At 41.5% G+C, this 14,783-nt stretch overlaps 1 protein-coding gene across 1 annotated transcript in view; it reads left to right on the top strand.

Annotated features, from left to right (window-relative positions):
* Positions 1 to 20: 20 nt before the first annotated feature.
* Positions 21 to 14,783, top strand: part of TBX15 (T-box transcription factor 15) — a 147,568-nt gene continuing 132,805 nt past the window's right edge. The window contains exon 1 of the mRNA XM_044672497.1: positions 21 to 650. Coding sequence (XP_044528432.1) covers positions 449 to 650 — 202 coding nt within the window. The 5' untranslated portion in view covers positions 21 to 448. The remainder of the gene's footprint in view (positions 651 to 14,783) is intronic.

Raw genomic sequence — 14,783 nt, 5'->3', positions numbered from 1 at the left:
GGGGGGGGGAGCGAGGCAGGGGTGGGGACACCAGCCAGCACCGCTCAGCTGTCCCGGAGCCTCTACCACGGCAGCCGCTGCTGCCGCCTCCGCTCCGCCGGGGTCCAGCGCCACAGCCTCTTGCCCAAGCTCATGTAGCAATACTGTCCCCGCCACGAGCCCAGGTCCCTAATTGCCGGGGGCGGCGGAGGACGCTTTCCGGAGTTGGAGGAGGAGTGAGTGGGTTAGCGGTGCCGGGCTGTTGGGGGGGTGGGGGGAGGGGTAGAGAGGACTCAGAAGCCACCACCTCCGCCAGCACTGAGACCCACTGCCGCAGCCGCTGCTGCTCTAGCCGGCCTCCTTCGCCGCTGCCTCTTCCCTGCTCAGGCTCCGCGGGCCGCTCCGTCTTAGCGCACGATTTGGAGCCGGCCACTGGTGGGCTGGCGGTCCAGGGCGCAGGGCGGCTAAGATGAGTGAAAGGAGAAGATCTGCAGTCGCCTTGAGCTCCCGAGCACATGCTTTCTCCGTAGAAGCCCTGATTGGGACAAATAAAAAGCGCAAACTGCGAGACTGGGAGGAAAAGGGTTTGGATCTGTCCATGGAGTCCCTGAGCCCCGCGGGACCCCTAGGAGACGGCGAGGAAGCGGCTCACTGCCTGGAGCCCCACCCCGGTGAGTACGGCGTGCGTAGCAGGCGGCGCCGGGGCAGTGGACAGAATGTAAACCCGGGAAGGTGGTGGGTGGGGTGGGGTGGCCTTTCTTTTCTTCTCTTTTACTTTGCTTATTTTTGTGATTTTCTTTCCTTTATTTTTTATTTACTTCGTCCCTTATTTTCTTCTTTCCCCCTTTTCTTCTCTAGTTCTTTAAAAAGAAATAGGTTCTATTTTCTATTGCATCAATGTCTGCAATAACCCTCCCCCAATCGGCCCTTGAATTTTTTTTTTTTTTGGGCGGGATATGGTTGCGGCTATTCTATCTTAAAACTAACCTGCAAAAGCATGCTAATCGAGAGGAGGGCACTCCAGATTTTGGGCCAGATCGATCTCGAGATAAATGTGTGAGGACCTGGCCGGTTGAAAATGAGCGGCTCTTCTCTTGAGTGACCTGGTGAACCAGTTTTTCTCAGAGAGAAAACCCAGCTTCTTTTAGGATTCCCCAAATTGCTTTACCCTTAGCCCACCCCACTCGTCCTTTCCCACCTTCCTGGGACTGTGTGTGTGTGTACGTGTGTGTGTTCTTGGCGATAAAAGATCGAAATTACATTATGACTGTATTTGGCTTAATTACATATTTATATGGGAATTCTTTTCACATACCTTTACCCTATTCTCTGGTTATATTCCCCGGACATTCACCTCTATTATTAAAGCACGGATATCTGCAAACATATTACAAAATTACCCTCCTGATATGTTTTTGAACAGAACTGTAGAAGAAAAAGAAAGCTTACATCTTTCTTGTTGCTAATAAGTGCCAAGATTTCGCTTGTGAAAAACCAGCGTAGGTCGAACAGCTGTTATCAGAAGAAACTTAGACACACGCACACATACAACACATGCAGCCTCTCTTGTTTTTTTTTTTTTTTTTTTTTTTTTTTTTTTTTTTTTTTTTTTTTTCAGTACGTTTCCAGTCCAGAGCTTCTAAAGCATTTCTGGAAGCGATCTCATGGGTCTAGGGGGCGGAGGCGGTATGACACACGCTTAGAGAGATTGGGAAAGGGGGGAGAGGAGAGACGGAGAGACCCCAGATCATCAATTTACAGAGGGCGAGGGCGGCGGGAAGATATAGAAAATTTTATTTCTTGGAACAGCCCGGCCCAGGGAAGATTCGGAGGAGGCGGCAGCTGTCTGCTACATTGAAGAAGAAAAAAAAAAAAAAAAAAAAAAAGCAGTGACAGTTCAATTTCCATGGCCAGGAGGCTAATAATAATGCGATTAACGGGTGGACTTCGGAGACAGAATTTTATGAATTCTCCGTGTTTTTGTGGCAAGTTACAGTATTTGGCTTTAGTGTTGGAGAATTATTTTTATTAGACGGTGAAAAGAAAATTAAAAGGAGATTTATATCAGCGGAATACGTCTATGCATTCACGGGCATAGGAATTTGGAACACTGGTAATATGATTTTAAGTGTTGCTTCTCTCCCTGGGCAAGTGCTCAAAGTCTCGGAGAAGGTTTCTGGCCCTTGGAAATCTTCTTGTGCAACTCCTTCATTTTGCTGATGAGGAAAGAGATACAAAGGAGGTAAAACGACTTGCCTAAGGTCAATCACATCTTAGTAGGAGAGATGTGGGCCCAGAATCCGTTTTTGGCTCCAAGTGTCCCAAATAAGTGAGTTCTACTCCACCATCCTGCCTCTTAACACCACTGTGAAACCGTTTGTGTAGCGCTATTTTAGTACTCCTGCCCCGGAGTAACCAGAGCCCTGGCAAAGGTTTCAAATAGGCAGCGTTTGGGGATTCTGTCTATTCCATTTTCCTTCCTATAATTTCCGATCCGAGTTAAAATTAAGGAGTACTTCCTTAACTACTAAAGAAGTAGCTCCAACAGCAAAATTGGGAGTCTTTCCCGTCCCCATTCCCGTCTCCCACCCTCCATTCCCAACAATATTTCTCTTTGATTCTTCCCAAGAACTACGCACTCACTGCCGGCCTAACCTCTTCGATTTAGCCCTTCTATGATCTCATTGTTAAAATAGGATAACTCGAGTTCTCCTAATTTGAGTCACATTCTAGTATTTTTCTTTTTCTCTCAGCTGGGAGATCAAGGTCTTAATGTTTGGTGGTCAGGAAGAAAATAGAACTAAGAAGGGAAAAACGTAAACATTTGAAAATAGTAAGAATGATAGAGTATATTATATTTATATATATGAAAACCTTTTGCCCTTCACTTTCTTCTCCTTCCAGAAAAACTTTGTAGAGTTCTCCTAATTTTCTAACTTACTATCTTCCAAAAAATAAAATAAAATGAACACTTAAAAGAAGCAAGAAACACTTTCTTTTAGGAAAGGGTGGGGTTGGAGGCGGCATTTAAATTTAAAAAAAAATCAGTAGTAGCTCTTTTCTCCTACGGCGAAGTTCCCATTTTCCTCGAGAATTCTGCGTGGGAACGAACAAGTCCCCACGGAAAGACAGTTCCACCATCTCTGGGTGTACTTGAATAACTGAGACCTGGATCCAGGAGTCCAGGCTGAAGAAGTAAATTCGAGTCGAAACAGAAGAGCCACAAGAGCGAGAACGAATTGAGAAGTTTTTTTCTCAGCACCTCTCCTCTGTGAAAGGAGTGGACACACTAAAAAGTGAGCCACCTTCCTGGAGAGGAGTTTAGGTTTTGCCATAGAGGGTTCGGATGTTTGTTGGTAGCTCCCAGGAGGAGTAGAACAAGCAGAGTAAATAATGCTATACTGGAGTTGAGGCCCCTAGGGAAGGAGATCCCGGGGCTAACACTCAAGCCGGCACTTTACTGGGTTTTGAAGAAAGACTCTTCTCCTTCATTCTTCTTTTTGTCATGCCGACTTACTACTGCAGCAGCAAAGGAACTTAGGACCAGGTTTAATGGGGAAATAAAGGTAACCAAATCAAACAACCTAGCTGTGATAAGCAAAGACGGAGCGGGTGACTCTTTTAGCTTGTTGGGTCCCCCGCCCTTCACTAATTGGGGCCTCTTCCCTTTCCTCACTTAAGGAGAAATTCAACGAACACTTAAACAGCTAAGAGTGGTATCAGATCCTTCCGCGAGAATAAAAATCGAGGGGACGGGCTCGAAGAGCCTGATAATGAGTATTTGGAACCGCCAACGGTGTTCGTATTTTAATTTCATATAGCTTTAGTAAACGACCATAGCTGTATTCTAACCATGAGACAAGAACCACAAAGTCTAAGAGAGCTGAAAAGAGCCCCGTTTAAAACTGTATTATTTCCCGTCCAAGAACAGGTTCCTTCCCTTCTAACTCTCTTCTTCCCCTCCCCCCTTCTCCTTGGTTTCAATTAGAGCTAAGTTTTATTTAATTTCTCGAAAGGTGAAAGCCCAGAGATAATAATAATGATAATATCTTCCTATCGCCCCCAGTAACGGGAACGGCTATCGTAGGGAAGCAAAATCCAAAGAGAGGCGGGTGGGCGGTGGAAAGAAAAGGACAAAAAGTTATGGAAGCACCCAACTGCTCTTCTATCAAGTTTCCAACTAATTGGAGTAGAAATAAAGAAAAAAAAGCTCAAAGTCTTGGACCTGGAAACTTTCAGTGAACTTCGATGGGGGCAAGAAGGCATTTCTTAGTTTTAGGGCGCACGGAATTGTGTTCCAGGTCAAGAGGCAAGGATCTCCAGGATAACGGAGAATCCGACCTTAGTAGGACACTGGAAAAGGAGAGTCAAATATTGCTGTACCAATTGTGCCATGCGCCGGGCTTTCTTGCGCCCCTCGCTCTCTCCCGCCCCCTAACTCGCAATCTCAGAGTTCCCAAGGGCCTCTCGAGTTGCGGCCTTGAAAAGACCTTCATGCAGCCTGCCAACCTCCATTTTCAACCCCCAGCTAGTGCGTTCTAACATCAGCTCCCGTCAGATCCCCCCTGCAAAAGTCCGAGATTTTCCTGTCGAAAGCCTCTCCTAAAAAATAGACTTTCCCAGCTCGGGCTTGAACGCACTGGTGGAGACCATTGCGAAGCTCAAGGTTCCGAGGACAACAAGGCCTTCCAGAGTGCCTTGGCAATCGTCTTCATCTTCATCCGACGCGAAAGCCTGCTTCTTTGGGCTGCCTTAGGAAACGTCGCTGGTCCTCGGGGTCCCTTAGACACCCCAAAGAGGTCAGGACGGTCAGGGAAATCCCTAGGACTTGCTAAAGAGCTGTCTTCACTGCCTAGGTTCAGTTTCCCCCCAAAATCAATCTTGACGCCAGACTGGATGCTCTCTGACTTAGAAGTCACTTTAATCAGTGTAGAATTCAAATCTATCCCCTTAGCAAAGTCAGTTCCCCTCAACTAAGGGCAACTTGGATAGAAATCGAAGGGAGTTATTTTCGGGGTGTTTAGGTGAGGAAGAAAAGGTTGTCTAGGTTTCTGTGCGGTTATAGATACGTGAATGTGCGCGTGCCCAAACGCTTGAAATTGGACGAGAAAGCAACAACCAGAGCAACCAATAATATTGCTGAGTACAGTAGTTCTTGTAGCGCTGTGGCTCAGACTGAAAGGCTCGAAGAGGCTTTGGGATCTCCTCACAACTCTCCTTCCTCCCCAAGAGATACGCTTACTGGGTTTTTCCAGATATGACCCACCCTTTGGGAGTGTTAGAATACGGGATGTTCTCTGCGAACTTGACTGCGCCAGTCAATCCGGATTTGGGCGTATATTTTTGGCTGGGTCTCTCGGAGGAAATCCTTTGGGGGAAAAGAGAGTAGGAGAGAGAGTATACTTGGGTGAAAGATTTTACGTGTGTGTCCTGCCCCGACACAGAGCAAGACCTGCATAAGACTTTCGTGCTATCTTGAAATATGGGTCCCTATGCTAGACCCCCATAAGCGCCTTAATAGACGGTAGAGACCCATCTTCTTAGAGGGAGGTTTGAAATTGTCATCGACTGATCTGTCTAAGAGGGTACTAGTTCTTTCCTTCACATTGGTGAGATAGACCTCTGGGGACTGTCAGACAAATTTATAAAGGTAAAAAATCGTATGGTGGTGTGGTGGTATGCGTAGTAACGGTAGTGAGTATGCCTTGGAAGGAATAATGGCTACACTATGCCTTCTGCATTTTAGAAAGATTATTATTAAGTAAAAGCATTGAGCCCGTCAAATTAAATGTTATTATGTCTTATAAACAGACCCTACTGGCAAAGGGGCATGGCAATACCACCAAGGGAAATACTTTATAAATCTGAAAGGCCGTTCCAAGCCTGTGGAAGAAATAGGGAGACTTTGTAGAATTTCCACCTTTTTCTTTTTTGGCCTGATAACATTTCTAAAGAAGGATGTGATGAGGGTTTTTTTTTTTTTTAAATGATAGTGTCCAGTTTGATCTCCTCAAATATGATCTCTCTTCCCCTTCCCCCTCCCAGACTTCTTGTATAAAGGGCAAGGGTGCACACATGCTTAGCAGGTTTTCCATTTCATCAAAGCCTCAGGGCAAATAAATATACTGCTGCCTCTGCCTCTCTCCAATCTCTTCCTGGGTGCAAGCCTGGACTCTCTTTTCTGCCTCCTCGAAGATCATCACTGGTTGTAAAAAGAGAACTCACTTGAAGTCCCCAATGGGAATATCCATGTGATCTTCAGGTTGATTATTTGGAAGGGTTCAGATAGGGAACTCTTAATGTTCGAGGAAAAATAGAGATCCATTATTTTCCAAAGTCTTCAGCAGAGGGTCCACAGAGGATGTGCACACAGATCTTAGCAGGAAGGCCCACCAAGCATCCACAGAGCTGCTCTACACAACAGTACACCTTGGTTTCTCTAACCTCACACGGCTAGTTCCTATTAAGTAAAAATCAGAGAGATGAAGAAAAACCATACTTTAAAGGTGCATGAAAGTTAACTCAAATTTCTAGATGTCCTAGACAAATCTTTCTAATGATCTTAAAAGGATCTCATGAAATTCTGTAAAAAATTATCAAAACAAAATTAATTGCAATTTATTTTAATTATAGAAAATATGAAAATGACTCGGAGGAGTTTGAGAAATGGCTAGTTAACTCTCCAAAGGGGACAGATAGGTTAAAGAGCGTCACATCAACCAACAAATAAAAATGAATCGTTGAGCCAGGTAGACAATCTACAAAACTGAAGTGAGTCCCCAAGTTCCACCTCCCTCATTGTAGGTATTCCCATCCTGGCCTCTGGTTATCTGGTTATCTGGATAATTTCTTCCACTCTTCATTTTACTTTACCTGTATGGACACAAGATTAATGGAAATAAGACTTCCAGAAACAACTAAGGATAAAATGCTTTTATCAGATAAGAAGGAAATAGTGTATTTAAAAAGTTTTTTTTTTTAAATCCAAGTTTCTTGAAGGGCTCTTTGAAATATCCTTAATGGTGGAAACTTATCTGCCTTTCAAAAAGTACTTAATGGAATTAAATGAAACACTGACTATAGAATTTGGAATGTCTTACACTGATGTATAGAAGAGTTCCTTCCTAAATCTATTAGTTCCTTCTAAAGGCAGGGCCAGATGACAAAAGTCAATGCTAAAATCTGTACATTTCACAGAAAATGGGAGGAAGAACAAATTGGCACTTGCCTTTTCATTTCTGGAAAGGCAATTAAATAATCTATTAAATAATCATTCTGGGCTGTATGTGGTTATCCTTTTCTAACTCCCCAAAGGAACAAAGCAGCCTAGCAGAAGGGAAACTTTTAGTGGATTTGCTCATCAGAAGTATTCATTTTGATGTCCGGTGGATATTTTCCCATAGTGGCAGGTACCTTAGAGAATTTAGATTTAGTTTGAAGCAAGCAAGACTGATTTTTTTTCTCTTTGCTCTTTCCTCCACATTGATTACTTTTGCTCCCCCTGCCCCAGGTTTCCTAGTGAGTTTAAATTCAGTATTTTATGTGTGCCTGTCTGAGATCATATGGTTAAAGACTGAACACTAGCTAAAGTCCCAGCAGGGAAGAGCAATTAGCAAATTCATGAATGGGGTTCTGTTTACACTTCTATTAAGAAGGATAATTATTTGTTAATTTAAGTAAGACCGTATGCCTTGGTTCTAGCTATTAGCAGTGATGCCTCAGCCTGGGTCCCTCACAGGAAATGTAAGAAGTGGGGAACTCGGACATACTTGTAAACTTCAATTAAATTTTCATTTTAATCAAAGCAGGAGTTCTCAGTTAAAACAAACTTAAGAGCTGTAAACAAGCCCTGTAATTGCTCATTCTTTCTACTTACACACTCAGCCTTTGGTCTAAGTACTCTGTGTATATATGACATTATGTAAATAACTATAGATTTGTAATGTCCCCTATGATGTTCGTTCATTCATGCATTCACTCATCAATTTACCACACATTTATTAAGTTCATACTGTATGCTGGGTGCTGAGGGTGGGGGGAAATACAAAGTTGAAATAAGACATGAAAACTCTCCATGGCTATATTATATTATTAAAGTAATACTCCATATTACAGTAATATGGAATAAAATGCGGTCATATAGACAGTGGTGGAGAGAAACAGAACAGTGTAGTTTTTGCTGAGCTAATTTATTAACAAGTAGAGCGTCTAAACTTTGGGAGGCCTTCGGGGATGTCACCTTCGGGTTTTGTTTGACTATTGAAGAAACTCCCCAAGGCTGAAGCCATGCCCCTAGTTTAGCCTTTGGATTGGATCCTGATGTTACAGGATAAAGGATAAAGGAAAACATGGATTGGGGGAAGGGTCAGTGCTAGGGTGAGAAATTTCTTTAATTTATTTGATGATGACATCCATTTTGGAAATTCCACGTTATTTTACTGTGAACACTAACCTTATATTTTTCACCCAATGCGTAAAATTGTATGATTATGAGGGTCTGGGGAGACTAAGAGTTAATAGCAGAGATACTATGAAAACTGTTTTGTTGTTGTTGTTTTTAAGCGACACAGAATATAGCAGTGATATAAAATGTGCAGAAGTGTTTCTCCTTTTTAGCTCCTCCATTTGTATTGACCGCATTAAGCTTCTAAGAGGATCAGACGAAATGATGTGTATGAGAACATTTGGAAAAGTACAAATCATTAAGGGATTATTCTAATATAACTAGCAGAGACCATGGGGTTTAAACTTACAGAACTCAAGTAAATGCCATGATATTATTTTCCTCACTATCCCCCTTGTTTCCTGTTTAACACCGTCCCACAATACGATGTTTATTTTTAAAGCCCTAGACTGGGTCTCATAAAGTCCTGTTTTCACTCTTACCTCCTCCTGTGGCTTACTTGACCCCCGACCTCCCCCCCACCTCCCATATGAGGTTCAGAAAGCCAACTCTTCCAGCAAATTTCAGATGGGGTTTCACTGTGGAAGGAACTCTGATTTTACCCCCTTCCTGTAAATGGTTCCTTGGAAAAATTAGACAGCTCCAATTACCTTCAGAAGTCAATTAATTGGACCCAAATCACAGATTACACCTCCCTTTCATCCGTTTGCTTTTGGCTGGGTATCCAGGGTTTCCTGAACTCTCCTCTCCAACAGCTCCTCATTTTGTCCGGAGCTAGCTGGTTCCAGAGAACATGGAATATTTTTCTTTTTCCTCAGATGGCAGACAGCGAGAAAGCAAGAGAGGGTCCTGGTGGAATGACTACCCATAGAAACGTAATTTCTGTTGCCCTCATTTAGTTACAGCCTCAAGTTTCCCTCTTCAACCCTTCACTAACTCCCCTCAGCTCTCCATACTCCAGCTTCAGGCAATGTGTCTGGAGCTGGGGAGGTCTTGCTGTACCCTTTAGCTCAAGGCAGATTCCATATGTTCGGAAACCTTGATTGTGGCATGTTAAAAACAGGGACACTGGAGTGCTTCCTGATAGCTGATTCTCTTCCTAAGCTCCAGTTACTGTGCTTTATGGCTTGTCGGCTGTGAGGTAAAGAGATGGAGTTTTAGGGGTGGAGGTTGTGGGGGGTGGCGCATAAAAGAAAAATTAAAAAAAAAAATCCACCAAAAATGCAGCTAAAAAGGGGCCCAAGGATCTTACACCTCACGCCCTGAGGGGGATTTGAATTTTGCTTTCATCAGGCCTAGCAAATTTCAGAAGAATCAAACTGACTTCAAACATTAGGAGCAATTAGAAACCAGGAATCTCTCTGCTTGCCGAACTTTTTATCCCTAAACATTTCCAAATGGGTAAATCTAGGGTCAGGAGATATCTTAGCAACCCTGTTGTAGAGGATAGTAATAATTTAGCCTGTTCAAAAAGCAAAATGTCATTTAAATGGAATAGTTTTGCTGGGGTAGTTAATATTTTTGCTTGCTTTGTAGTAATATAAGTAAGCATTTGAATGACCCAATAGTAAAGAGTCATATTGGGCATTGTGTATTATACAATCCAGTCCCCCAGTTGGTACAATAGTTCACTTGAGTAAATAATAAAACAAATCCAGAAAAGCTTGGTCCAGGATGCTTTGCCTGTTAATCCTCCCAAATAAATACATACATTTTTCCTTTCTAAATTTCTAATTCTGATGCATCATTAGGGTGTTGAGTTGACTTTAGGTATGCCAGGTTGTGCCAGCAGAATTCAGTCTCTGGCAGGTCCTTCCAAGGTATAAAGGCTTGAAGCATAGATTCCAGGCTAGTCTACTTGCCTTTTATCAGAGGACAAGCCTAGCTAAATTAGGATAGACTCATCAATGAGAAGACTGGTTGCCAGGGGATTAACTTTTTTTCAATCACAGTCACTTGTACCACTAAATCATGGAGGGCTTATCATTTGTACTGGGGGAGGAATTGTCTGTACCCATAAAATCAGGGATCACTGAAGTATTGAATATGTTTTGAAAACAGAACAAAAAATTAAGACAGTATCACATGACAACTGGTTCTGTGATCTTGCAGTTCCTCAGTGGCCAGCCCCATATGGATATTGAATGATTACCATTCTAGCAAATAAACTTATTCAGCCTTTGACTTTGGAAGCAGTGAAGGAAAGGGAAAGACACTGTGGTCTGAGGGATTAAGAACCACCAGGATCCTAAGCTGAGCCCTTAATTCTGATCAAGCTTTTGCATTTCCCAGGTCCAAAGACGTGAATTCTGAGGGCCTCTGTTTCTGTGTCAGAAAAAAAATAAATATAGCAATGTGAATTTTCTTCCACATAGGGAGTTATGAGCAAAAGTGACTATAAATGTTTATGGAGCATATTCCAAAAGACAGAAGTGTTTTCCACAGAAAATGAGCTCTCGGAGGGATAACAGAACCTAGTAAAAAAGAACATTGTTTTGGAATTCGGGAAACCTGTATTCAGATCACACCTTTGCCATTAAACAGCTCAGGATGTCCCCATTTTAGAAATGAAGAAACAAAGGCTCAGGGGATTGAACTGAGTTGCTGAAGGGCACCAGGATGATGAATGGGAGTGTTCTTTCCTCTATATCCTCTATATAACTACCATGTGTAATGCACTAGGTTGGGAACTGGAAGGAAAATGACTTGAAACACAGATGCTCTTTGGTATTTTAAAAAACTCTTACCTTCCATTTTGGAATTGACACTGAATACTGCTTCCAAGGCAGAAGAGCAGTAAGGGCTAGGCAACTTACCCAGGGGCACATAGCTCAGAAGTGTCTGAAACCAAATTTGAACCCAGTAGTTCCCATCTCCCAGCCTGGCTCTCTATCCACTGAGCTACCTACCTGTCTCTTGCCCTTTAGTATTTGAAAACAAACAAACAAACAAACAAACAAACCAACAGCCACCTCCTATCTAGTAAATGGAATCAGGGGGATTGATCTCTATCTTTGATTTCATAGGTAGAGGGAACTCCTTGTAAGGAAACCCCTTCTACCAATATAGATCAGAAACCCCTCTGTATTGCTTGGACCTCTGAGAGTTGAATGACTTGCCTACAATCTGTGTATGGTATGGCATTTACCTTTAAGATCATCTAGACTCCTCCCACCCAAACTCCTTACTTCACGGATAAAGTGAATTGGAAGCAAGACAGCACTCAGTACTTCCTGCCCCCACGTTCTCTACCCACTAAGCCATGCTGCCTCTTGCTGGCAAAAATTAATTATCATAAAATTGGACTTTAACATGACAGAAAGCATTAGTTCCTGTTTTCCATGTCAAGCCTGCTAAGCTGAGATCTTGCTTTGGCAATGTTGTTAGGATGCTAAAAGCATGACTTGGGGACAGGCAAAATGCTTGTCAACAAGATAGATCAGAAGTCTGAATGCCATTCAAGCCCACTATTCATAGCTGCTGAACTTGGGGTGCTGTCAGAGCCAATCACCACAGAGGAATATGTGGCCAGGCAGCCCATAGAGTGATGCCTCATGTTTCGATCTCGTGAGAGTCTAATTCCTTATAGACTCCTGCAGCTACATCTGAAACCCAATTGTGCCCTTTTCCTTAGATTCTTACAATACTTATTTGCTTTTACGAATAAACAACAGAGTACTTACATTCTAATAGCAAGTGCACATCGTTAGTGGTATGTAGCCAAATGGTAACAAACTGTAATATACTCAGTGAGCCCTATTACAACACATTGGACTTACTGACACTATGGTGTAATGGAAAGATTATAGAATGAGAAAACCTGGACTCAAGCCCCATCGGTGTGACCTTGGGCAAGTCATTCACTTTCAAAGCTTCAGTTTCCTCTTCTGCAAAATCCATTTAATAATATATAACAGAGTCCTAGAATATCAGAGTGGGAGGGAACCTCTGAGTCTCTCTCTTTATAATCCACCCCTCAATAAGAATCCTTTTTTATAACATCTCTGATAAGTCTTTGCTTGGAGAATTCAAGTGAGAGGAAGCTCGTTACCTCTATCCGTAATTCATTTTATTTTGTTATTGCTCTAATTATTAGGAAGTTTTTCCTTATGTCAAGCCAAAATTTGCCTCTTTTATGCTTCCATTCTTTATTCCTACTTTTGTACTTTGGGTATAAGCAGAACAGGTCTAATCCATCTTTCTGGTGAGAATCCTTAAAATATTGAAAAATATCTATTATGCTAAAAATATTTCTTCTGCAGGGTAAACTCCTGAGTTCCTTCAACTGCTTCTCATATAGAATGATCTCAAGTCACTACACCATACTGGCTCTCCTCCTTTGAATGCTCTCTGTTTATCAATATCTTCACCAAACTATTCGTTCCAGAACTGAAAACAAAATGTCAGATATAGTCTGACAAGGACAGATTACAGTGAGATCCCTTTCTTAGTTCATGATTCTATACTTCTTTAAGTGAAAAATAATTTTTCATTAATTTTTGGCTTCTGTGTTGCATTGTGGACTTATAATTAAATTTGAAATCAACTAACTGCTCTCCTTCCCAAACCATTCTCAGAGCTTCTGTTCAGATAGGAGTCACTGTGGTATAGTTGAAAGAGCAACGGATTTGAAGTCCTTTAACCTGAGTTCTAATCTTGTTTCTGTCTTTTGCTACCTATATAATTTTGGGTAAATCATTTAACTTCTCTGGATCTCTGTGTTCTTATCTCATAAAATGGGAAATTTTGACTATATAATCTTAAGGATACTTTCTAGCTTTAGATGTATGATACCATTCTTCCCCACTGTCTTTTTAAAATTTATTTATTTTTTAATACACATGGAAAGTTTTACATTTATTACTATTAAGTTTCTTTGAATTAAGTTTATCTTTGGACCAAATGTCTTTTTTGGCCTGCCAAAGTCCTTTTGCACTCTCTACTTAAATAGGGTTAAATATGATTAAAATAAAATGCTTTGTAACAGTGAAAATGCTATGTTTTCCAAATTCCTTTCAGCTCTAAGTCCTATAACATTATTATTCTACATCTTTTTGTTCAGACATTTCAGTCATGTTCAACTTCTTGGGACCCCCTTTTTTGGGCACAAATACTGGAGTGGTTTGCTGTTTCCTTCTCTAGCTAATTTTACAGAGGAAACTGAGGCAAAGAGGTGACTTTGCCCAAGGTCACTAAGCTAGTAAGTGTCTGAGGCCAGATTTGAACTCAGGAAGATGAGTCTTCCTGACTTCATGCTTGGCACTCTTCTACTTAGTCACCTAGTTGCTCCTAAATCCTTTATGGGATGCCACTGCCAAAGAGTTTAATATATAGTGCTAGCCTACTGGTAATAAACCTCCTTGTACTTATGTAGGATGATCCTTGAAGAACACATTTTCTGTTTCTTGGACTCTACCTGAAGTACCTTCTAGCCTGGGAAAGCCTACCAAAAGTTATGCTTTGTTAGAACGGATTTAGAGAATCCATGACTATGATTGTACTATTCCTTTCAAGACTATGCCATGATGAGATATTAGAACATGATTTTATGGAAGAAGTGCTAAGTAAATGTGAATTACTAGTTTCATAATCAGGATAATTGTTAATAGATTAAAATCAGGAATAAGGTATGGGATTTACTTTTTAGTGTTTTGGACTATTAATAGTATTTTGGACCAGTGTGGAGGGGAATGGACTTGAAATACTTTTAAGCTTATCTATATTATTTATATTTTCTCCATCACCTTTTCAAAGTCCAGACAATTAACAAAACAAATCAAGCCCTGATTTGCAGAGCTTGATGATTTTTGAGGGTATATACACTCACACCAAATATTTAATAATGAGCTCTCTGGAGACTTTACAAGATCACTTCAGCACACTCCTGGAGACTATGGACCCCTTCTCAAGTCAACATGTATAATGTTTTTAAATACATAAAATGAAATACATAGGAGTAGAAAGGGAATCAAATATATTGAAATATAGGAATAAAACTATTAAAAGTTGGCAGAGTCCCTGAAATTCCAGGTGAAACACTCCTGATCCATGAATATCCATGACTGGAGTATCAAGGTGGTGTCAAATATTTTCTTTGAAGTGTATTAGCTATGTGATCATGGGCAAGTCACTTAGTTCCTCTGAGATGGTTTCATTATTTAATTATTTTTAAAATTGGGATAATGATATCCTTCTCTCAGAGACTTTAGCAGAGTATTTAGAGAACTAAAAAAACATTCACCGTGACTTTACAGGCCTTCAGATTCCATTTGGTGTTCAACTGCAGCAACACAAACAGAGATGATGTATTTTGGCTAGCCTATTTTCTTTTCCTTCCTTCCTTCCTTCCTTCCTTCCTTCCTTCCTTCCTTCCTTCCTTCTTTCCTTCCTTCCTTCCTTC

Source organism: Gracilinanus agilis, chromosome 4 (assembly GCF_016433145.1).
Source record: "Gracilinanus agilis isolate LMUSP501 chromosome 4, AgileGrace, whole genome shotgun sequence".
NCBI classification, from domain to species: Eukaryota; Metazoa; Chordata; class Mammalia; order Didelphimorphia; family Didelphidae; genus Gracilinanus; species Gracilinanus agilis.
This window is presented reverse-complemented; position numbering and strand designations above follow the sequence as displayed.